A 26,349-nucleotide genomic window follows, 5' to 3' on the forward strand; every position below is an offset into this window, starting at 1 on the left:
CATTCTCTAGGGAGGCGGTGGGTCCATTAATTTCGTCCATTAGACAGAAGAGTACCATGTCAGGAATTGGAATAGTTGTTGTTGTTGATGATGGCAACTGATAATACTTCACCAAAAACGAACGACTTATATACCACATTTTAATCGTAATCATTTCTTTCGTTGAGCAATCAATATTATTCGTAACTAATTATATCCGAGAGACCACATTTGAATCGTAATCAATAGTTTGATCCAGTAATTTACTACGCTACAATTAATTATGCTAGTCGTAACTAATTGCATCCAAGATACCATACATACCATTCATATGATCTGGTAACCAATCAACTATTCGCAAACACCTGTTGCTTGATTCAGGGGATACTGTTATTATACAGTAATATGATCTGGTAGACAGTGGTCCGCAGACAGCTTGGTCCGCAGACAGTGGTCCGCAGACAGTGGTCCGCAGACAGTGGTCCGCAGACAGTGGTCCGCAGACAGTGGTCCGCGGACCAGTGGTCGGGCTATCTCGATACTGCCAAAATTTTAGTATTGTAAATAACTGTGTTTGAGAAATTGTTGGAAAATTATTTCAAATAATTGCTCATGTTTGCTCAGTTTTTCCTTTTCAGCTGCTGACACATTGGAGGCTATAGATGATACAGCACTGTGAGGAGCTTGGTATCGACACCACGCCACTTACATCTTGTGGCTGTCCACGGGTACTTATATAATACAAACACAGGATGCCTCAATGGTAATATAGCCCTCCTTGAGAGAAAACTCGGACGGGAGCTGCAAAGATTCATTTGCTGCCTAAATCTTTGCAACTCCCGTCTGCTGCCTAGGATAGGATAAAGCTTCTGCATTTAGACATTTAGTCATTCAATTGGATGCATGGAGTGATTTCTCACACTTCTGACCCCAACTCATTCACCGGCGTTATAGGAACTCTCCTCGGGACAGCAGTTCGATCAACAAGGAAATTCCGTCCTCTCCAGGGACACGCATTCAAGCCCCTGGATAAGGACAACGTGAAGAAGCTGGGTTGGGATTAGCAAGTCTTCTACTACTATTAGACTGTCTTGCTGTTGCTGTCACCAGTGGTACGGTGAGTGTCCTTCAATTGGAGTTTTACCTCGACATTTTGGTTTTACTTATTCGCATTAACCCATAAAGAATTGTATTTGTGGATTAATTTACATTTACATACGGTACACATCAATATTAATACCAATACCTTACAATCTCCACTTTTTAAATGCAACTTATATAAACAATTTCAGGGGTAATGAGTCCGGAACTGGCCAAAGCACGAATTGATCCACTCAGCCACGCAAGGTGGATAACTATGCAGTCTAGGGTCCTACGACTGTACATGTCTGCAAATGCCCCGCTATGAAGCATGTACCCTAAACTTCGGAAATTATTTTGTTATGTGGTCAATATATATTAACCGCTTCATTTGAATATTTTTAAGTATAGAAGCTCAGTTGTTTATAACTATGGTGCAGTTTATACTGTTAGTGTTAACTTGTTCGACGAAATGACATTGGTTAAGAAACACGTAAAGCATAAAGGGTAAAGTTTACCGGAAAATTTGTTTAGTAGTTACTAGTTTTAGGAAATTATTTTTATTTTGCACAACACATAAAATTCTAATTGCCATGTTATCTGACGATTGTTTTAATTTTAGGTAAGAGGCTATATAGATAATATTTCTGAGCTTAGAGTATGAAATGTTTTGTCTTTCAGCTATTTTGGCCTAGGTTGAATGTTAAGGCCACTACTACTACTAGTACTAGTATTCAGAGTTCATAGAGCAAGCTAGATGGTGTGCCAGTGGTATACTGGTAGTTGGGTTTATTAAAATTCGGTAGTGTGGCATAACACGGTTAACGCACGGTTAAGGCACGGTTAAAGCACAGTTAAGGCACGGTTAAGGCACAGTTAAGGCACGGTTAAGGCACAAGGGTTACATTAGGCACTGTTCTTAAGGCACGGTTAACGCACGGTTAACGCACGGTTAAGGCACAAACTGCCCAAAAGCAACCATTATGGTCGCTTAAGGCACGGTTAACACACGGTTAACGCACGGTTGGGGAAATATAACATTTCCTTGTGGCTTGCTGCGTGCTGACACCACCCGCACACTTATCAATACATGCAAACTTTTGATCTCGATTATCAGCTGACATGGATCATATCCCGAAATAAACAAGCTCTGTCACTCTATCACAGTTGTATATAAACGCAGCTTTATTCAACACAATCATCCCATCTTTTCATTGTCTATTCTTAAAAATACTAGTACTACTACTTTACTCACCATGGTAACTCGAGGAAATTTTGGAATTCTTGGTGACGCGTTACCAAGAAATCAAAATATCTTCGTTTTTTTGCAAATGATCACTGAAGTATAAAGGGAAATGCGAATAATCAATAATGGGCATCATCACTTCCATCATGGCTTTCCTCTCTTATGAAGACCTTGTGAGAACTGGAGTACTGTCCTCAGAAGATCGTGCGCTGCAGTGCCAGTACTGCCTCGATGTTGAACTTCTACGACCTCACCAATTCTGTGAAGATTGTCAGAACTACATGGAGCTGAAGCCCTGTTCCCCTGCCATGTTTCGAGATGGATTCTATTGGTCCTGTGCTGGAGCTGTGCTCACCCTCTCCATCAGAACGGTCAAACGCATGGCTGTTGCTTTAGAATTAGAAAATTTACTCATAGCGGGAATCGCACTGTAAAATTTAGAGATCCGCGTCACATTCAGATCATGTTCCTTAGTTAACCACTTGTATGTTTATATGTTATATTTCCCCAACCGTGCGTTAACCGTGCCTTAAGCGACCATAAGCTTTTGGGCAGTTTGTGCCTTAAGTGACCTTACGGCCTCAACCGTGCCTTATGTAACACTTGTTCCCTAGCCGTGCCTTAACCGTGCCTTAGTTAACCACTTGTATGTTTATATGTTATATTTACCCAACCGTGCGTTAACCGTGTGTTAACAATAACCGTGCCTTAAGCGACCATAATATTAATGGTTGCTTTTGGGCAGTTTGTGCGTTAACCGTGCCTTTACCGTGCGTTAAACGTGCGTTAACCGTGCCTTAAGAACCGTGCCTTATGTAACCCTTGTGCCTTAACCGTGCTTTAACTGTGCCTTAACCGTGTTGCCACACTACCGAATTGCCACTTTATTAATATTATTTTGTATGGTTGATAGTATGGTTGTATGATTTCAGTGCAATTAAAAATTTCAATTTGTTATTTAAAATAGCTAATATTCGGCTTTTGACTTTGTTTAATTCGTGGACGATTCTTTGACTTTACTGTTGCAGACACGTACGTATTACTATTAACTGACTTCAGCCAATGTTGGTAATTTAATGGTAACGGTTTTACTTTGAGATTATATCATTTTCAGCATAAGCAAGCATTTCGTGGGATATTTTGATTGTAATATTGATTATGACTAAATTGAGTTATTGATGGAATCAAATTTAAATTTGTGTCCCGCTTAAAGAAGCCACTTCAAATCAACCAAGCGTTTTTATTTAATGACAAGATTATGAGGAACTGGATAGTATTAGTAATACGAGTAACTTGTTGTAGGTTTATAAGTTACCAATGACCAAGACGCGCGCCGAGCTAGTCTAGTAGTAGACAGTATAGTTGGACTCGTTACGAGTATCACTAACTAAGTAATTCGTAACACTAACGAACTGGTGACGACGCGTGTATTGCAACATTAATTAGCAAGCCAAAATTCAAAGTTTCGATTTGCACACTGTATCTCGACATATTAGTATTACAACATACACTGTATATCGTCACGCATGTTATATAAATGGCAATATATTGCCATTTGGTAGAATGCCTACTCGAATTCGATACGCTAGGGACCCCAGATACTACTCCGTATTTTTGACCGTAGAATTCATTAAAAGTGGTCCTGATATGAATGATTAAACTAGACTGAATTTACCCGGTTAAATCTAATTTCGGTAAAAAATAGGCCTTAAAACAATGTTTTTAAATTTAAGCAAGTTTGGGGTTCATTTCGTTGGCATATCAGTGCAGCAAAATTTGTATAAAAATGTATTTTAATTTATAAAACTAGTATAGCTGCACATACAAAATAGATCTATATTATTATTGTGCTATTAGTATTATTTCAGGATTTCCCTGGTCAAAATCCAATTGAATGGCGCGGCCCGATATAGGCCGGGTTGTCGAGATACAGTGTATGCATTTGTTTTTAAACCGTCCAGTTCCGCACGATCGAGTCCAACTAGCTCGGCGTCTTGGTAGATTATATTAACCTACTACAATAAGTACAAAACTTATCGGACGTAATTTGACCGAACATAATTTTGAATGGATATCAAAATAAACGCTAAATTCTTAACCCCCTCCGTAATAAGTTTTACAACTATTGTGTTAAAATTATACAAATCATTTAGAAACCCCTCCCTCCCCCCAGTGACTACGTATTAATATTATGTGGGTGACCCTTTAAATGTTAAAAGATACACGGCAATATGAAGGTGGTCCAAGTTCATGGACAAGTAATTTCATTTAACAAATTTTACAGATGTAGAACAATTGATTCAAACAATCCATTTTTTTTGAGAAATTTTCAACGTCATATCAACTATCAAAACTTCGATGAAAACCGTTTAACAATCACAATTTAGCTCTGTAAAGATATAATTTTTATTGTAATAACTCCTGAGCTTCTCCTTTTTCGGTCATTCAAAAATTCATCTTCGGATGAATCACAGCACTGAATCATTGAAAAAGTACCAAGGTATTTCAGATTATTGGCTTCACAACAAGTAAAGGTGAATCTTCCCTTTCAAAAATAAATCGATAATTCAAAACTTCTGAATTTCAAAACCTTAATTAGTAGTATATTTGCCCATGAAATTTTTACGATTTTTCGTTTCAGAATCCCGAAAGAATTCAAAAAAATCAGGAAATATTACACAAATAAATATACGAATTGATCAGCTCTCAATACATCCGTAAAATGGGAAAAAACTTATAAATTTCTATCAATCAATTTTAAGTCTCAAAATCATGAATCAAGTCTCTGGTGATCACAAACAATGACATACGATGCGGTGGAAGATGACCCGAAGGTCACGTGACTAGCCTGTCACGTGTCTATCTAGTCTTCTTGTCTTCGGAGGGTCCCGGAGGAGCTGAGGCTTGGCTACTGCTACTGCTCGGCTGAGACTGAAACCATGTTATCAGAGTTAGGATTGTGTCAACTGCTCAAAGTAAAGAAGTAAAGAGAAATATTATAGATTGGAATGCTACGCTGAACGATGTTAATTAATTATTAATAAGTTAATAAGTTAATAAGTTAATAAGTTAATAAGTTAATAAGTTAATAAGTTAATAAGTTAATAAGTTAATAAGTTAATAAGTTAATAAGTTAATAAGTTAATAAGTTAATAAGTTAATAAGTTAATAAATTAATAAGTGAATAAGTTAATAAATTAATGATTTAGTCAGTTGATTATTTAATGATTTAATAAGTTAACTAATTAATAAGTTAACTATTTGATCAGTTGATAAGTTAATGAGTTAATTAATGAGTTAATAAGTTATTTAATTAATAAGTTACTAACATTAGGATTGTTCACGTAGACTGTATTCGAGTTATCAGCATACATAGCCTGTCCAGCGGCTGAAAATCATACTGTTTAGGAATTTTATGGCAACTGATAATACTTCACCAAAAACGAACGACTTATATACCACATTTTAATCGTAATCATTTCTTTCGTTGAGCAATCAATATTATTCGTAACTAATTATATCCGAGAGACCACATTTGAATCGTAATCAATAGTTTGATCCAGTAATTTACTACGCTACAATTAATTATGCTAGTCGTAACTAATTGCATCCAAGATACCATACATACCATTCATATGATCTGGTAACCAATCAACTATTCACAAACACCTGTTGCTTGATTCAGGGGATACTGTTATTATACAGTAATATGATCTGGTAGACAGTGGTCCGCAGACAGTGGTCCGCAGACAGTGGTCCGCAGACAGTGGTCCGCAGACAGTGGTCCGCAGACAGTGGTCCGCAGACAGTGGTCCGCGGACCAGTGGTCGGGCTATCTCGATACTGCCAAAATTTTAGTATTGTAAATAACTGTGTTTGAGAAATTGTTGGAAAATTATTTCAAATAATTGCTCATGTTTGCTCAGTTTTTCCTTTTCAGCTGCTGACACATTGGAGGCTATAGATGATACAGCACTGTGAGGAGCTTGGTATCGACACCACGCCACTTACATCTTGTGGCTGTCCACGGGTACTTATATAATACAAACACAGGATGCCTCAATGGTAATATAGCCCTCCTTGAGAGAAAACTCGGACGGGAGCTGCAAAGATTCATTTGCTGCCTAAATCTTTGCAACTCCCGTCTGCTGCCTAGGATAGGATAAAGCTTCTGCATTTAGACATTTAGTCATTCAATTGGATGCATGGAGTGATTTCTCACACTTCTGACCCCAACTCATTCACCGGCGTTATAGGAACTCTCCTCGGGACAGCAGTTCGATCAACAAGGAAATTCCGTCCTCTCCAGGGACACGCATTCAAGCCCCTGGATAAGGACAACGTGAAGAAGCTGGGTTGGGATTAGCAAGTCTTCTACTACTATTAGACTGTCTTGCTGTTGCTGTCACCAGTGGTACGGTGAGTGTCCTTCAATTGGAGTTTTACCTCGACATTTTGGTTTTACTTATTCGCATTAACCCATAAAGAATTGTATTTGTGGATTAATTTACATTTACATACGGTACACATCAATATTAATACCAATACCTTACAATCTCCACTTTTTAAATGCAACTTATATAAACAATTTCAGGGGTAATGAGTCCGGAACTGGCCAAAGCACGAATTGATCCACTCAGCCACGCAAGGTGGATAACTATGCAGTCTAGGGTCCTACGACTGTACATGTCTGCAAATGCCCCGCTATGAAGCATGTACCCTAAACTTCGGAAATTATTTTGTTATGTGGTCAATATATATTAACCGCTTCATTTGAATATTTTTAAGTATAGAAGCTCAGTTGTTTATAACTATGGTGCAGTTTATACTGTTAGTGTTAACTTGTTCGACGAAATGACATTGGTTAAGAAACACGTAAAGCATAAAGGGTAAAGTTTACCGGAAAATTTGTTTAGTAGTTACTAGTTTTAGGAAATTATTTTTATTTTGCACAACACATAAAATTCTAATTGCCATGTTATCTGACGATTGTTTTAATTTTAGGTAAGAGGCTATATAGATAATATTTCTGAGCTTAGAGTATGAAATGTTTTGTCTTTCAGCTATTTTGGCCTAGGTTGAATGTTAAGGCCACTACTACTACTAGTACTAGTATTCAGAGTTCATAGAGCAAGCTAGATGGTGTGCCAGTGGTATACTGGTAGTTGGGTTTATTAAAATTCGGTAGTGTGGCATAACACGGTTAACGCACGGTTAAGGCACGGTTAAAGCACAGTTAAGGCACGGTTAAGGCACAGTTAAGGCACGGTTAAGGCACAAGGGTTACATTAGGCACTGTTCTTAAGGCACGGTTAACGCACGGTTAACGCACGGTTAAGGCACAAACTGCCCAAAAGCAACCATTATGGTCGCTTAAGGCACGGTTAACACACGGTTAACGCACGGTTGGGGAAATATAACATTTCCTTGTGGCTTGCTGCGTGCTGACACCACCCGCACACTTATCAATACATGCAAACTTTTGATCTCGATTATCAGCTGACATGGATCATATCCCGAAATAAACAAGCTCTGTCACTCTATCACAGTTGTATATAAACGCAGCTTTATTCAACACAATCATCCCATCTTTAAATTGTCTATTCTTAAAAATACTAGTACTACTACTTTACTCACCATGGTAACTCGAGGAAATTTTGGAATTCTTGGTGACGCGTTACCAAGAAATCAAAATATCTTCGTTTTTTTGCAAATGATCACTGAAGTATAAAGGGAAATGCGAATAATCAATAATGGGCATCATCACTTCCATCATGGCTTTCCTCTCTTATGAAGACCTTGTGAGAACTGGAGTACTGTCCTCAGAAGATCGTGCGCTGCAGTGCCAGTACTGCCTCGATGTTGAACTTCTACGACCTCACCAATTCTGTGAAGATTGTCAGAACTACATGGAGCTGAAGCCCTGTTCCCCTGCCATGTTTCGAGATGGATTCTATTGGTCCTGTGCTGGAGCTGTGCTCACCCTCTCCATCAGAACGGTCAAACGCATGGCTGTTGCTTTAGAATTAGAAAATTTACTCATAGCGGGAATCGCACTGTAAAATTTAGAGATCCGCGTCACATTCAGATCATGTTCCTTAGTTAACCACTTGTATGTTTATATGTTATATTTCCCCAACCGTGCGTTAACCGTGCCTTAAGCGACCATAAGCTTTTGGGCAGTTTGTGCCTTAAGTGACCTTACGGCCTCAACCGTGCCTTATGTAACACTTGTTCCCTAGCCGTGCCTTAACCGTGCCTTAGTTAACCACTTGTATGTTTATATGTTATATTTACCCAACCGTGCGTTAACCGTGTGTTAACAATAACCGTGCCTTAAGCGACCATAATATTAATGGTTGCTTTTGGGCAGTTTGTGCGTTAACCGTGCGTTAAACGTGCGTTAACCGTGCCTTAAGAACCGTGCCTTATGTAACCCTTGTGCCTTAACCGTGCTTTAACTGTGCCTTAACCGTGTTGCCACACTACCGAATTGCCACTTTATTAATATTATTTTGTATGGTTGATAGTATGGTTGTATGATTTCAGTGCAATTAAAAATTTCAATTTGTTATTTAAAATAGCTAATATTCGGCTTTTGACTTTGTTTAATTCGTGGACGATTCTTTGACTTTACTGTTGCAGACACGTACGTATTACTATTAACTGACTTCAGCCAATGTTGGTAATTTAATGGTAACGGTTTTACTTTGAGATTATATCATTTTCAGCATAAGCAAGCATTTCGTGGGATATTTTGATTGTAATATTGATTATGACTAAATTGAGTTATTGATGGAATCAAATTTAAATTTGTGTCCCGCTTAAAGAAGCCACTTCAAATCAACCAAGCGTTTTTATTTAATGACAAGATTATGAGGAACTGGATAGTATTAGTAATACGAGTAACTTGTTGTAGGTTTATAAGTTACCAATGACCAAGACGCGCGCCGAGCTAGTCTAGTAGTAGACAGTATAGTTGGACTCGTTACGAGTATCACTAACTAAGTAATTCGTAACACTAACGAACTGGTGACGTCGCGTGTATTGCAACATTAATTAGCAAGCCAAAATTCAAAGTTTCGATTTGCACACTGTATCTCGACATATTAGTATTACAACATACACTGTATATCGTCACGCATGTTATATAAATGGCAATATATTGCCATTTGGTAGAATGCCTACTCGAATTCGATACGCTAGGGACCCCAGATACTACTCCGTATTTTTGACCGTAGAATTCATTAAAAGTGGTCCTGATATGAATGATTAAACTAGACTGAATTTACCCGGTTAAATCTAATTTCGGTAAAAAATAGGCCTTAAAACAATGTTTTTAAATTTAAGCAAGTTTGGGGTTCATTTCGTTGGCATATCAGTATTTTAATTTATAAAACTAGTATAGCTGCACATACAAAATAGATCTATATTATTATTGTGCTATTAGTATTATTTCAGGATTTCCCTGGTCAAAATCCAATTGAATGGCGCGGCCCGATATAGGCCGGGTTGTCGAGATACAGTGTATGCATTTGTTTTTAAACCGTCCAGTTCCGCACGATCGAGTCCAACTAGCTCGGCGTCTTGGTAGATTATATTAACCTACTACAAGTACAAAACTTATCGGACGTAATTTGACCGAACATAATTTTGAATGGATATCAAAATAAACGCTAAATTCTTAACCCCCTCCGTAATAAGTTTTACAACTATTGTGTTAAAATTATACTAATCATTTAGAAACCCCTCCCTCCCCCCAGTGACTACGTATTAATATTATGTGGGTGACCCTTTAAATGTTAAAAGATACACGGCAATATGAAGGTGGTCCAAGTTCATGGACAAGTAATTTCATTTAACAAATTTTACAGATGTAGAACAATTGATTCAAACAATCCATTTTTTTTAGACATTTTCAACGACATATCATTGATATGTCGTTGAAAATGTCAACTATCAAAACTTCGATGAAAACCGTTTAACAATCATAATTTAGCTCTGTAAAGATATAATTTTTATTGTAATAACTCTTGAGCTTCTCCTTTTTCGGTCATTCAAAATATTCATCTTCGGATGAATCACAGCACTGAATCATTGAAAAGATACCAAAGAATTTCAGATTATTTGCTTCACAACAAGTAAACAGTAAAGGTAAATCTTCCCTTTCAAAAATAAATCGATAATTCAAAACTTCTGAATTTCAAAACCTTAATTAGTAGTATATTTGCCCATGAAATTTTTACGATTTTTCGTTTCACAATCCCGAAAGAATTCAACAAAATCAGGAAATATTACACAAATAAATATACGAATTGATCAGCTCTCAATACATCCGTAAAATGGAAAAAAACTTATAAATTTCTATCAATCAATTTTAAGTCTCAAAATCATTAATCAAGTCTCTGGTGATCACAAACAATGACATACGATGCGGTGGAAGATGACCCGAAGGTCACGTGACTAGCCTGTCACGTGTCTATCTAGTCTTCTTGTCTTCGGAGGGTCCCGGAGGAGCTGAGGCTTGACTACTGCTACTGCTCGGCTGAGACTGAAACCATGTTATCAGAGTTAGGATTGTGCATACTGCTCAAAGTAAAGAAGTAAAGAGAAATATTATAGATTGGAATGCTACGCTGAACGATGTTAATTAATTATTAATAAGTTAATAAGTTAATAAGTTAATAAGTTAATAAGTTAATAAGTTAATAAGTCAATAAGTTAATAAGTTAATAAGTTAATAAGTTAATAAGTTAATAAGTTAATGATTTAGTCAGTTGATTATTTAATGATTTAATAAGTTAACTAATTAATAAGTTAACTATTTGATAAGTTGATTATTTGATAAGTTAATGAGTTAATTAATGAGTTAATGAGTTATTTAATTAATAAGTTACTAACATTAGGATTGTTCACGTAGACTGTGTTCGAGTTGTCAGCATACATAGCCTGTCCAGCGGCTGAAAATCATACTGTTTAGGAATTTTACATACTTTTTATAATCAGGTATAAATTTCAATCAAATCAGCTTCAGTATAAAATCATTGAGTATAGTTTTAGTAAATTATATGAGAACTAATTAAATAGAGGTATTTGTACCTGCGTTATATGATGGTCCGGGTGCTCCGTAAGTTGGGTTATACGGCGGAGCAGCAGTTGAGGGTCCCGCATCATACTGACACAAGAGTAAATGATAATAAATACAAACTTTAAACAAAGATGGGAATACTTGCTTATATTTAATAAGCAGAGATTAAATTATATTTCAATGCACGAAGGTCGAGGTGGTAGTACATAATATAATGGCTGAGATATTCGAGGTTAAAATTAGCAAACAACTGACCATGTAGCTGGGAGGGGCGGTGTAGTTGGATGGGGGAGGAGCGGAACTGTCGTATCCGGGAGGAGGGGGAGGGGGAGGATACGCTCCTGGAGGTACAGCGTAACCTGGTCCAGGTTGTGGAGCGTACCCTGGTCCAGGTTGTGGAGCGTATCCTGGTCCAGGTTGAGCGTATCCTGGTCCAGGTTGTGGAGCGTACCTGAGAAGAAGTCAAACTTTACTTTAACAAGTCCACTCTTGTAAATCTGAGTCTCAGATTTTGCATAAAAATTTTAATCTTGGGGGTTTCAAAGCACAATAATAAACAGATCAGAAATAAGTGTAAGATAATTAATTAACAAACTAACCCGTATGGAGGTGCGTTTCCATTTTCGTTGTAGGGAGCTGGAGTTGGGTTGTAGTCAAATGAATCGTATGTTGGTGGTAGTTCTGTGGGGGCTGCTCCGCCTGATATAATAACGTGAGGGATATTGTAAATAATCTGATCTCAGTGGATCGAAAATAAACGAAGTTTACTTTTTTAGTTGGGACCTGTGACTTAGGACTTCATTAAAGTAGAATATCTCAATCAAACAAAACCACGGTTAAATGGTCAAAATGGCGCCGATGACCCACCTTGTTGCATGTGACGAAGATGTTTCCCAAACTGTATAGCGCCACCAGAACTGAAAATTAACTTAAGTTTTGCGGTACCATCCCAGCCTCCGCCTGGTTCGGCTCGCACGATACTTTTTACGTTGTTCGCTCCGAACAGAGGTTGTTCCAGCTTAAAAGTTGGCAGTTTTAAGAGCATCGAGCAAGCGAATCAAAGATCAGATCATACAGTCAATCGTCTTGTTTTTCTGTGGCTGGTCACATGCTTTACAAAATAAATAAAGAACGATGTGGAAAAATTCTTCAGATTATTACCTCTACATTGGAAATGGACCCAAAGTCAGCGGAAAAAGAGTGCAAGTTTTTGGAATCCTTAGAAAGGAATATAACCCGTCGGTTGGTTAGGTAGATCTCCCCAGCAGCACTCTTAACTAGCTTGGGAGGGAGGTTGTTGCCATCCAGATGAAATTCTACAGACTTGGTCCGACTCACAACCCTGCAAATTCAGTTTAAAAGGAAATTGTTAAAGTGCGGTGTAGAATTGCTTTACTTGAGTTACCCTCTTGTGAGCTTGTAGAGTTAACGCAACGATCACAACATGTAACAGATTGAACCAACTATAAATTATGTCAATTATGTGGACTTTGGCAGGATGGTGCATTTAGACTTTAGTGTTCACGCCATGGGTCGTTCTGACATAAGTTTGTCTGTTACCGACCTATAGCCAACAGTGGACCAAATTTTAACATTGTAAAACATTACTCAGTGTTGGCTACAGTTTGGTGACAGCGAAACAGTTACATCCCAAGTTTGATTCGAAATGAAACCTACCTTTCGCCAGGCATGAGTAGAAGTCTTCCGGGTCCATTAGATGCAGTGTTAACTGACATCTACTGGTGCTAGAGGGAAATAATGTTTAATCTATTACACAGACACATTATTTAAATCAAGTTCGTTAATCAGGATATTATTAGAGAATATGATACGTCGTATTTCATCAGGATGAACAATATCAGCCAAGCGCGCGGCGCGCACGATTTGCGAAATCGACTGAAATGAGGATAAAGATTTTCAATACACCATCGTCTTAGCGCCTTACGGGATAAACGGGCTGACTGTAGTACCGCCCGAAAATGAGATCATGAACTTTGATAATAAAACAGATCGCCTGTCAAGATTAGTAAAATTGGTCAACCATTTAATCATATACAATATTATAGCTCAAGATAAAACGAATTAAGTGTCCCAAATATATTTCCAATCCTCTATTTCCCCCAGATCCATTTGGTGAAGCCTAAAATACCCGAAGATTCCTTTTCGACCCTCTCTTCGAGATCCGGGAATTCTGAAATGTGGGATGATGAAAAGTCATAAAATGGAGTTTAAAATAACTACTGATATTTTGACTCACAAATCACAATGGAAATGAATAACAAACTCAAAACAAAATACTGGTTACCTATATGATTGAGCGAGATATCAAAGAAAGTGGGTTTGCAAGGTATAGGCTGGAAATCTGGAGGTAGCGTGGCTATCGTGGGTAAATCGCTCTCGTTCTTTAATATTTTAAATTCTTCCAAACTGTCGGCCAGCATCTGTGGATGAATATTTTAAGAGAATGTCAACATTAAGCTACAATCTCGCCAGGCCGCAAAGTAGCAGGTAAAAAAAGTCAATTATTTGGAATGATCGATAGATTTAAATTTTTACGATGCAATCAATGCTACTTTCTTGCTCTTGATGGCAGGAACAACGTCTATAGACATTTACATACCTTGTTTTTATCAGATGAAATCTCTTTCATTTCCTCTTCTACAAGTTGGGTTTGTAAGAAAGCGGAAGCATGTGCCGAACATCTCTGGCTGTATATCTGTTTACTTAACACTTGCAAATCTTCTATCATAGACTGAACAATTATTAGATTTAGTTAAATATCTTGGCTATAAACAACTGATCAGTTATAAAGAAATGTTAATTATTGGTATTCATATCAATATAATGTAAATGTTATCTTTACACTTTACAGATAAAATGTTAACATGCCACTTTCAACAAATCACGACATGCAAACAAAATGTGTCCTAAACAAAGTTACGTTTAAATTAATGTCAAGAGCTAAATAGGGGAACGAGTAGAACAGCCACACGATAGATTTTCCAGAAGCATCGGAAGATCAGTCAACAGGCCTTTAAACCTATCCGATAATGGCGTTGTCTGCTCTTATTCAGAGTTTACACGATAACATAGAACCAGATATTTCCTTCCGATATTTTAGAAATTAACTTATATAGCACCATTATACTAAAGTGACCAGAACTTACTACATATAATTTATTTAAACCTATATCATAACAAGAAAGTGCGAGAACTTAAGGGATTTTCTTTTACAACAGATACAAAGACAAATTATAAACAAATAGCATCACGAACCTGCTTGTTATCAGTAGATATTATTGTACTTGCAGAGTGTAAAAACGTGTACATCACTATTTTTCAATTAATGTATACAATACCATTTGAATGTAACCTGAATTCAGGTGTGTGTAATTTTAAATTTAGCAATTAAACTAGTATGAAGAAAGCCTATAATTCTATACAACAATTATAACAATTTTAGTGCCTGAAGGATGGCGTGACGCCGAAAAATTTAGCCCTTACTCCTAACATCCTTGTCTTCACTTGTCCTTGTCTCACTATCACAACCGGATAATATCCATATATCAGTACTCAATATTATTCGTAACTAATTTATAACCGAGAGACCACATTTTGAATCGTAATCAATAGTTTGGATCCATTATATTTACTACGCTACAATTAATTAATGCTAGTCGACTAAATTGTCAGCCCAAGATACCAATCATACAATTCATATGATCCTGGTTAAACCAATCAACTATTCACCTGTTGCCTTGATCAGGGGATACTGTTATTATACAGTATATGATCTGGTATGACAGTGGTCGCGGACCGTGGGTCGCGGACCGTGATCGGGCTATCTCGAAACTGCCATAGGACCAATGGCATGAGTGTAGGAATCAAAGATTGTGCTCCAGGAAAAAGAAACCAAGCTTAATAGAACCGAACGGAAACTACAGGAAGTGACTGAAACTCTAAACGACACCTCTAACAGAACTGAAATGGGACCAAGGCCAGAGTGGTAAGGAAATCAAAGATTGTGCTCCAGGAAAAAGAAACCAAGCTTAATAGAACCGAACGGAAACAACAGGAAGTGACTGAAACCTAACGACACTTAACAGAACTGAATGGGACAAAAGCAAGTGTTAGGGAATCAAAGATTGTGTCCTCCAAGAAAAAATGAACAAGCCCCTTAATAAACCGAACGGAAAACTAAGAAGTGACTGAAACTCTAAACGAAACTCTATCGGAACTACATGAAAGGACTACAACTCTAACGTTACGACACTCTATCCGAACTAACAGTAAACTGAACACAGAACTAAATGGGAACCAAAACAGAGTGTAGGGAATCAAAGATTTGCTCAGGAAAAATAAACCAAGCTAATAGAACTAACCGAACGGAAACTACAGGAAGTGACTGAAACTCTTAAACACACCTCTAACAGAACTGAATGGGACCAAAGCAAGTGTAAGGGAATCAAAGATTGTGCTCCCAGGAAAAAGAAACCAAGCTTAATAAACCGAACAGAAACTACAGGAAGTGACTGAAACTCTTAAACACACTCTATACATAACTTAATGGGACCAAGGCAGAGTGTAGGGAATCCAAAGATTGTGCTCCAAAAAAAGAATCCAAGCATTAATAGAACCGAACAGATAACCTTACAGAAAGTAACTTGAAACTCTAAACGACACTCTAAAAAACTGAATGGGACCAAAGGCAAGAGTTAAGGGAATCCAAGTATTTGTGCTCCAGGGAAAAAGAAACCAAGCTTAACAAACCGAACAGAAACAACAGAAATAACTGTAAACTCTAAAAAACGAAACTCTATCGGAACTACATGAAAGGACTACAACTCTTAACGACACGCTATCCAAACGAACTAACTAGGAACTAACACAAGAGACTAAATGGGACCAAAAGCAAGTGTATGGAAAACAAGATTAGTGCTCCAGGAAAAAGAAACAAGCTTAATAGAACCGAACGGAAACTACAGGAAAGTGACAGAAAATCTTACGGACACTTAACAGAACTGAATGGACCAAAGCATAGTAAAAGGGAATCAAAGAATGTGTTCCAGAAAAAGTAATACCAAGCTTAACAGAAAACCGTAACAGAAACACAGAAGTGACCTGAAACTCTTATGAACTCTTTTTTGATGGAGGCTAGAATCTAGGAAACTGTTTAGTAGATGGGACGTTCTTGTTCACTCCCTCCTTACCTGAAAAGCTCTTTACACGGCAGCTCTACAATCAACTGACCACTGGGTAAAGATGGGTAAATCTTTCTTACTTTTTTAACTTTTCCATGAAATGTATAATTGTTGGTATAATTGCATAATTGTTTCATATTATCATTATTTAATAACAACGTGAACCAAAAAAGCTCATACCACTGTTGACCTGACAAACTTATAACATTTCATAGGATTTCATTGGGTTAACGTTACAGTGGGACTAGGTGAAGCATACAAAAACAACACCACAGAGGAACAAGATGACCACTGAAAATTGCGAGAGGACTGAAACAACAACTACTGTTTTATCTACTATTGAAGTTTTAATTAAGTGCATGGTACACTGTAACCTTTTGTCCATTGGGCCCTGTAATCGTCTGTAATCATCTGTAATCAACATTAGCTGTAATATTTAACATTACTAATATACTGTTATCAGCTGTTACTAATAACTATCACTAATATTATTCTTTAGTGACTGTATTACACTGTACTGACTAAATATGACGAAAACATTTATAAGATGAATAACGATTTACATATAATGACTAAAATCCTTTGGATTTTAAGCTGTGTTCAAACTGTTAACATTAACATTTGACGAAATCAACACTTATTATAAAAACTCCAACTAATCATCTGTCAGCTGTTCTTAAGACTTTATGAGGTCTTAAACCCTACCAACATTACTTTTAGAGCGGAACTGAAGCGGTACGACAACAATTGTACCAGATAAACAACTGACCGCTCTTTTGATCTTGAAGTTAGCGACCCGTCCTAATAATTACTAAGTAACTGGTAAAAGGACGACTTTAGGATCAATATTTTCGGTGCCTCATCAAATATATTATAATACCTGATAAAAAATATCAGTAGCAGGGTCCTTCATACTTTTTAAGCTACACCTCTGGAATAAGTCCAAAATTAAAACTGTTTATCAACAACCACGACAATAAGGGAGAAATAATGCAAGATGAAGTCATAATGGATTCTTATTGATGATTTCTATCGCTTTTTACTAGGACACTCCTTACATCTACCGAGCTGTAACGTCTAGTGGATATTACTACTGAGTATCAATATTCTGTCTACATGGGTATGTTAGGAGGTGAATAAGAAATGTACGTATAGAAAAATGTCTTCCTTCAAAATATCACCAATCCGCATACACCTACATATGGCATTTTTATAGAGTAAATATAATGCTATGGAGGATCATATACCTTACCTACTACATTAGGAGTAAGTAAGTAAGTAAGAAAAGATTATGACATAACATCATCACAATGTCTACAAAATTTCATTAGCACTAATAAAAAAATAATTAAATAAATATATTTTTCCATCAACAATAAATAATTTATCAAATTAAAATTTAATTAATTAATAAAATCAAATACATTAACTATAAGTAATTAATACATTAATACTTTCCCAGGAATAAAGATTTATTAACGCTTCTTTGCCACAAAAGGAGAAACCAAAGAAATTCATTATGTGTCTCCTTATTGCTTAAATAACTGGGTCCTTCATTTTCCCTAAAACATCATTCGAACAATTCCAAAAATAAAAACAATACACTGTTTTTTAGAAAACATTTCTTTCTTAGATCCATCCAATCTAACTTTTAAAGCTTTAAAACTGTCGAGCAGTTTCTATGACATTCTTTAAGGGAGTTTGTTCCAGTATAGGAATGGACTCCTCCGGCGAAAAGAAGACTGGAGATTCTTAACTTTAGTTTACACTCTTATTACACCTAATTGGAGTTGAAACCGATTAAGACATGTCAACTTGACTCATGTCTGAACAAACCCGATCCATATACAGGTCCTAAACCACAAGTGTTACTTAAAAGCTTCAATAAGGTCCCCATGAATTTCGCCTCTCTGCAGCGTTTGTCCAAATTGAGGATATCCAGTCTGCAGCTGTATGGATAGAGTACCCAGACCTCATCAATAAAGACGGGTAAACCGCCTCTGGACGCTCTACCAGCTCCAAAACAGACCCCAACTTCATGAGCCCGCAACTGGCTTCCCAATAGGTGTGAGATGTTAGTAAAAATAGGTATCGTGAGTTTAGTATTATTGACATGTGTATGACGTAATTGTGTGGATAGTACCCTACAAACGTTTCAACATACTCTCGCATTATTGCAACAAATTCATATTCAACACAAGTAAAGAAACTCTCAGAGATCTAATGTTTCATCACGACCACACGACAAACCACACTGCACCATACCAAACTGTATCATATGTCCACTCATCACAACAAAATCACGACTGCGAGGTGACCCAAATATTTGGTAATAATCTATTTATATCTCAATTTTTACTCTGGTAGGCCCCTTGCACACATGATTCTCTTCTGCCACGAAACATGGCTAACCTTTCAAACTATGATTTAAAAAAAACCTAAACAAAAAACTCAACGGGGTTTTCCCTATTCACCAAACTAGACAAATAAGCAATTTTAGCTTAGATTTTTATATTTTTCTATATTTGTATAATAAGTTTTTTTTTTGACGTAGTGGTGGTTGAGGGGGTTTCAAGCTCGGTCACTCTCAAATCCTAAAGATAAGCAGTGGCCTTCGGCACTTGAAACCTCTTCCAAACCTCCCTGATTTATTTATTAGTTGATATTGTTTGATTGTGCCGTAAAAATAAATATTTGTTTTATTAATATTTGTTTTATTAGTTATTGGGTCAATATGGGCGTGGCCCTCCTGGGTTTTCTCCACGGTCAAAAAATATCTCAAACGAAAATCGTTTATTCATACCTTCGGGAAGGTCTGTGCAAAGTTTCGTGAGTATCTGAACATTTGCGGGTTCATTTCCTAAATGTCCATAAATGACTGGACTACACAACTTTAGAGTTAACTTTAGAGAAACTCATAAGTCATTTATCTCAAATTAAGCTGTTAGTGTCCATGATCAACCTATGGCGACAATGTTTTACGTGAAATGTAAAAATCAGGAGTAATATAAAAAGTGTATTTTCAGATAAAGTGCTAGCTCATAGTTTCAGGATTGTATAGATTAACGTTGGTCGTTCAGCCATCTAACAATCGATCGTGCCGTAATGTATATGGCCAAAGAATAATAGGGTCTTGGAAATTCTATAGTTGTTCAGTGGGTCGATTGACCTGAACCCGTTTGCACTTGGTATTTAAACTTACCAGTAGTTTATTTATGTTATGTACCGATGATAATGCAATTAGGATAACAACTAGGTAGCCGTAAGTCTATTCAAAACACACCGCACACGCGTACACTCAAATCAGTATTACTATTTGGTAGACCGGGGTATTTTGGCGGAATTCTGTTCCCATGGCACTGTTCTGATAGAACGCTACTTCTACTAATCGGTCCCAGAGGAACGGCCGTAAAGTACCCCAGACTTCTTGTCTCCTATACTGGCTGACACATGCCATGCGGACTAAAGTTAGAAATTCGCTTGCTATAAATATATAATTGCTCTCGGAATTGAAACAAACTCCCACTTATCTGATCCTTTCTAAATTCGTTAGAGTTTCATGGCTGGGGAAAAATAATCGGGTTTCAGTCTCCCTGCTTGTGTAACTAGCAATGAAAACAACCCCAAAATTATCAAATATGAAATATAATTTTGAAAAGCAAAAACTTTCAAAACCGTTTTTTAAACCCCCCATTTGTTAAAGGAACCAATATCACTTTTTTAAAATCAAAGTGAGCACTGTACATCCAATCAGCTATTCCTTTATTTTGGAGATAGCCAAAATTTAAAATGATTTTGGGGGAAACTGGAAATAGTCTAATTCAAAATTTAGTGATTTTAAGGGTTTTTTTTGGAAAACGATAAACATTTGCAAGTTTTACGCTACCCCCAAAGCGCGCACTGGGGGACTTTATGAGGGCCACAAAGGCCACACTTATTATTGCAAAAAACACGCGTTACAGGACGTTTGGATTTGGGGGTTCTTTCGGCGTTTCGTTTCCCTTTCCCGGGTTTTTTTCACAGTGATCTAAATCTTACCCAAAATTGGAGACTAAAAATTTTTCAGTTAACTGGCCCTTTTAAAACCACACAATATTAGGGTTTCAAAACAAATTTTACAATACAGTTTTAAATCAAATTCCACATAAAGAAACCAGCAAAAAAGGGACCATTTAAAAATCGAACCGTTTTTAAACCCTGCTGTACTTTCTTTTTTTTGATTTCAATGATCAAAACCTCTTTTAACCGTCAATCTTCCCAAAACTAAAAACCGGGTTCTAAATTGTACCGGACCTCTTTTTCCCTCAAAAATTAGCCCCAGTTGGAAAGAAAGCGTTTTTTCTCACAGGGGTTTTTTTTTAACTGTGCACTTTTTGTCACCCCTCGCAACTCGAAAAGGGGCCCCCGGTATTATAGGGGGGTTTTGGAAGGAGTGTAAATATACCTTCCACATCCACGGGGGTTTTTGTATTTTTAATGCGAAATCCCGGGTTTTCGTTTGCTATGCCAGATACCTCGAAAAACCCCCATGGGTCTTTGCCAGGGTGGGGGTTAGAGCGGGAGATAGCATTAAATTTGGCTAGAAATAGCTAGTTTTAGAGAAAAACTGGGGGAGGCGGGGTGGTGCTAGAGGTTGTAGCAAAACGTAGCTACACGGGGTTTCTTTGGGATTTGGGGTTTTTTTAAATGGAAAAGTGCCGGAACAAAGTTACTTAAGATTGCAGTTGGGGGCAGTGAAAACCCAGGGTTTGTGGGAGGGGACCCAGAGCTACAGTGCAGGATTTACTGCAAGTGAAAAAGGAACAGTGCAAGTGTTAAAGTATGCAACATTAAAAAAACGCCGACGAAGTTTAGACTTAGATTTAAAAACTGATGGAACTGGGGGGTTTGCTAAAATGGAGGTAGCAGAACGTACTACATGATGAAAACCGGAAAACTAAGGCTGGTTTTTGGGGACCTAAAAAGATGTGAACCCTGTCCTGATAGTTTCCAGTGAAGAGGGGAGTGGGGAAAGTGTGAAACAAACCCTAAAGCTCTAAAAAAGAAGAGGGCTAAAGAACTACTTTGTTTAAATCAACCCGGTTCGGCAAGGTCTGTAGCCTTGATAAAAAGATACCATAAAAGTTTTTCATGGGGGAAAAAGTCGTTTTAAATATAAAGGGTTCGGGGGATCAAAAAAAGGGTGGGTCAGTCTCTCTGTTTTCTTTCAGATTTGATGAAAGGCTGTTAAGTTTCAGGCGGGGGAATCTTAATGGGTTTCGGAAAACTGTACCTGGTTGTTTCCCCCCACCCTTGTCGCTTGAAAATGGGTTCCACCCCCCCTTTTTTCCCAAAATGCAGTTACCAGAGCGGGAAACTTTTCTTCCTACTTTTCTTTAAACCCAAAAACAAAATCAGGTTCCAGTCCTCCCCTTTTCCCCTCCCCCAAAACAACCCCTTATCCCTTTTTGGCTTTTTAAAACTGTTGATACTGTATCCTTGAAACTGTTCTTTTCCATTTGCCAGAAACTCCTGAAAAGGTGCTCTGGGGCCCTGATTTAAAATTTGGTTTACATTTCCCCCAATTTGCAATCTTAAGTAATTTTATTTGGGCACTCTTTGGCCTTTAAAATAACCAATTTCCAATAAAAACCCTGTAGCTACGTTCTTTTAAAACCAGCTAGCACCACCCAGCTACCACCATTTTAAACTTTTAAATCTAGCTATTTCTAGAACTTTCAATGCTATCTCCAGCTCTATCCCGACCCCGGCAATGACATGGGGGGGTTTTCGGGGTATTGGAAATAGCAAAAACAAAGCGCCAAGCGCTTTCCCCCAAATACAAAAAAGCCACAGGGAAAGGGGGGAAAGGGGTATATTTACACTCGCTTCCTAAAACCCCCCCCAAATTTTACCGGGCCTCTTGGGGGTTTTGGGCGGGAGTGCAAAAAGTGCACAGTTAAAAGAAACCCCTGTGAAAAAATCGCATTTCTTGCACAACGGGGTCAATTATAGAGGTAAATAAGAGGTCCGGTACATTCAGATAACCCGGTATAGTTTGGGAAAGATTGACGGTACAGGGGTTTTTTGTTTCTTTGAAATCAAAAAAAAAAAATGATAGTAAGCGGGAAAAACGGTTCGTCTTAAATGGCCCTTTGGGGTTTTTTTTATGGGGAAATTTTGAAAAAAGCTGTTTTAATTATTTATAAAACTCAAATATTTTTGGGGAAAAAACCTTTTTCGGTTCTTCCCCTTTCCCCCAAGAGTTCCAAATTTACTAAAAATAGGCGGATTTACTGAACTCCAACTTAAATATTGATGTTTTTTTAGTTTTCCCCCAAATCAAAAAAACTTCGAATTTTTCTGAAAAAGCATTTTTTTTCCACTTTTTCCTCCCAAATCGATGATTGCCCACTTTTGGGGGAAAAAAAAATTTTTTCTTTTTTAAAAACCCTTTTTTCAGTCTCGAAAAAAATTTTTAAGTAAAAATTTTTTGAAGTTTTTAAAAAATACAATTTTTTTTCCCCTGTTTCCCAAAAGATTTTAAAAATTTTGAAAGGGGCCCAAAAAAAAAAATTTTTTACTTTTTTTTGGGGATTAAATATTTGGTAATTTTTCCCCTTAGCTGATTGTTTCCCAAAGTAAAAATTTTTTTACACAAAAATTTTTTCCTTGGGTAAGGGTAAACATTCAGGGGGTTTTCCCGCCCTTTTAAAAGCGTTCACAACAAAGGGTATTTGGAAAACCGACAGGTGGTACAAAAGGGGGTAAAAAGGGTAAAAAAGGTGGGTTTTGTTGAGACACAAAATTGGGAACAAGTCTAATTTTGTTCTAGGGGTCTTAAAATCCATATTCCGGGGGGGGGGGGGGGGGGGGGTTGGGGGAATTTGGGGGGGGGAAATTCAAATCCCAACGGAAAGCCCCTTTTCCCTTTCTAATTTTAAAATGGCGAGATTTTGTTTTTGGGTATGAAAAAATTTAATTTTTCCCTATTAATCTCTTATTTTTAATTACCTTTTTTTTAAGCACTCCATGTAAAGATCAAAAAGATTTTTTATTTTTGTGGAATGCAAATGCCCAAAAAAAAGTGTGGAGGGGGGGAAAGGGGGGGGAGGGGGAGGAGGGGGGAGGGAGGGAGGGAGGGGGGGGGAGGGAGGGGGGGAGGGGGGAGGGAGGGGAGGGGGGGGAGGGAGGGAGGGGGAAAAGGGGGGGAAGGGGGGGGGGAGGGGGGAGGGGGGGGAGGGAGGGGGGGAGGGAGGGAGGGGGGGGGGGGGGGGAAAGGGGGGGGGAAAAGGGGAAAAAAAAACAAAAGGCTAGCCATTAACTAAAAATGCCTAACACTTTGGGAGTTTGTTTAAAGGCAGAAGATGGGTTTAAAATGGGGGACCATTTTGTCACGTATAGGTTGTACTGTTCAAGTTTTTTTTCATCGGTGCGGAGTTGGTATTGGACAAACTTCAAAAATGAACCAAGATACTGGCCCGGGTTTCTAGATAAAAAGGTCATAAACCAAAAATTTTTAAATAGAATTGGGTAGGGAAAAATAAAAAGTCGAAATTTTCATAAACCCGAACCTTTTAGCGGCGGCTGGTTAAACCCTTGTTATGGGCCTAATTTATTCACTGAACCCGTGTCGGTAATCACTAATTAAGGGCCCCTCATTGAAAATTAAGCATTTTTGGTCATATTTTTCGGAGCCTACACAAACCTTTTCCTCTGGACCTTCCAACCTCCTAGTACACATTTACAAATTTGGGACATTATTCTGTTTTTCCCGTTTGATTTTTTAACTTTAGAATTCGCTGCTAGAGCGTTTTGGGCTCGCGATAGATAAAATTAGAAAAGAGTTTTCCGGGTTTGGTAAGATACGAAAGGGGAAAATGTTGGTAAAAAATTTCTGGCTGTTTTTGGCTCGTTGAACACCCGAACCCCCAAAAAATGGATGCAAAAATATTTTAAGGGGAAAATTAAACCCCCTTTAGGTAGCGTGCAATAATTTTAAACCCCAAAGGGCCCAAAATGGGCCCATGTTTTTCATGGGGCTCCAAAACTACAAACAAAAAACATAAATTTTGTAAAATGTCCTGGCATAAACCCCCAGAACAGAATTTTTTTCGGCACCCGTTAGCTGAAAATTTTTAAAATGCGTTTAAATCTGCTTTGGAAAGTCGTATACGGTCGTGAATAGGCGATCAAAATGACCGAAAATTTTACTTTTTTTTGGAGTTTAAAAAGGGTTTTAGAAGCCTGCCCTTTAAAAAATTTTGAAAAATAATTTTATTTTGTCTGAATTTAAAATTGCTGCTTTAGCATCCAGGGGTGAGAAAAAATTCAGGGGGGGGGGGGTTAGGGGTTGGGGGGGGGGGGGCCCAACGGGTGCAAATTATTTTTTTTCCCCAAATTAGGGGGGGGTGGGGGGGGGGGTTTGGGGTTTTTTTTAGGGACGAATGGAGTTGGGAAAAAAAGGAAGGGTTTTGTAACATTTATCCTTTAGAAACCCAGCCCTTCCCCTTAAAAAAAACCCTTTTTGGGGGCAACGGCTGGGTTTTGAACCTTAAAACCCCTCGGTTTCCCAAAACCCTAAATTTGGAGGATTTTTCACATTGGGGCTTTTGGGGTCCGGGGGCTAAAAGGTCGTTTTTTCTATTTTTAAGAGTATCGTGTCAGTTTTTACGAAACACGTGTTTACATAAATTTGAATACTAGATTCCCAACATTAAGATGGGGATTCTTTGGGAAAATTTTGGGCATATTTTTAGATTTTTTTTCCTACACAGGGGGGATTATCGCCCCTCCCGATAATCCCGCGGTGCGGGCACCTGGCCTAAAATTTAGCATAATAATCTTCGTCGGGAAAAATCCACGTTTGCAGTTGAAAAAATTGGCGGGGAAAATTTACCATAACAAAAGTGTATGCTCCCCAGTCGAACGACTTTTTTTTAGATTTTTTGGGGGGGGGGATTAATCTATACTGGGCCAAAAAAAGAGATCATTTGGGTTTTTATTTCTAGAAAAACCGGAAACTGGCACGGGACAAAATTTTTGGGGTGGGGAGGGTATTTTGGCAAAGGGGTTTTTTAAATCAAAATTTTTTGTACGGTTTGGGGTGTTGGGGGGGGGGGGGGGGGCTTGGGGGGGGAAAAATTGGGGGGGGGGGGGGGATGGGGGGGGGGGAATTTTTGGGGGGGGGGGGGGGGGGGTTTTATTTGGGGGGGTGGGGGGTTTATGGGGGGTTTAAATGACTTTGGGCCCAAAATGGGGGGGAAACTTTTTAAGAAGGGGTCGGGAAAGTAGGGGGGGTTTTAATTTTAGGGGTTTTTTTAGTTTTGGGGTGGTTATACCTTGTTTTTCTTTTTAAAGGGGGGGTTTTTAATTGAAAATTTTTTTTTTATGGGTTCTTTTGTCTTGGGTTCTTAAAAGGAACGGAGGTTTTTAAAAAAAGGGGATTTCATATTTTGCTCTTCACAAGGCGCTAGGGATCGAAAGAAATGTGATTGGAAAAAAAGACGAAGAATTTTTTTTTGGTTTTTAGGGTTAAAGGGGGTTTAAAACTTGTTGGGGGTTTTTGCCGTTCAATGGGGGGAACCCCCGGAAAAATTTTTGATGTTTTTAAAAAAAAAAATTTTTTGCCGTTGGGGTAAAAAATGCCTTTTTTAACTTTTTCTTTCCTTGAAATGTATAATATTTATTCAGGAAGCAAAGAAGCGGATGGTTTGAGAAACAAAGCGCGTGAAGGTACTGCCACACAGATTGATTCCATTACATTTGAAGGTGTA

General features: G+C 37.9%; 1 protein-coding gene and 1 long non-coding RNA gene across 3 annotated transcripts; both read right to left on the minus strand.

Moving 5' to 3' along the window:
- Nucleotides 1-4,539: 4,539 nt before the first annotated feature.
- Nucleotides 4,540-24,962, minus strand: LOC134816747 (WW domain-binding protein 2-like). 2 transcript variants are annotated; one of them, XM_063825737.1, is made up of 9 exons: nt 24,953-24,962; nt 13,071-13,140; nt 12,555-12,735; nt 12,261-12,411; nt 11,993-12,092; nt 11,649-11,844; nt 11,405-11,480; nt 5,635-5,693; nt 4,540-5,236 (listed from the first exon to the last, which is right to left on the minus strand). In XM_063825737.1, the coding sequence occupies exons 2-9, from the start codon at nt 13,127-13,129 to the stop codon at nt 5,165-5,167; spliced, it is 894 nt and encodes a 297-aa protein (XP_063681807.1). In that variant the 5' UTR covers nt 13,130-13,140; nt 24,953-24,962; the 3' UTR covers nt 4,540-5,164. The 2 variants fall into 2 exon arrangements, with proteins under 2 accessions (XP_063681807.1, XP_063681808.1); XM_063825738.1 differs by lacking the exons at nt 4,540-5,236; nt 5,635-5,693 and adding exons at nt 10,467-10,856; nt 11,207-11,265.
- LOC134817542 (uncharacterized) lies at nt 13,407-14,143 on the minus strand. The gene is made up of 3 exons (XR_010160530.1): nt 14,014-14,143; nt 13,699-13,834; nt 13,407-13,584 (listed from the first exon to the last, which is right to left on the minus strand). It is a non-coding gene; the product is annotated as an uncharacterized LOC134817542 (long non-coding RNA).
- Nucleotides 24,963-26,349: the final 1,387 nt, after the last annotated feature.

The sequence above is a fragment of the Bolinopsis microptera genome, chromosome 6 (assembly GCF_026151205.1).
Source record: "Bolinopsis microptera isolate Bmic1 chromosome 6, MBARI_Bmic_1.0, whole genome shotgun sequence".
Lineage (NCBI taxonomy): Eukaryota > Metazoa > Ctenophora > Tentaculata > Lobata > Bolinopsidae > Bolinopsis > Bolinopsis microptera.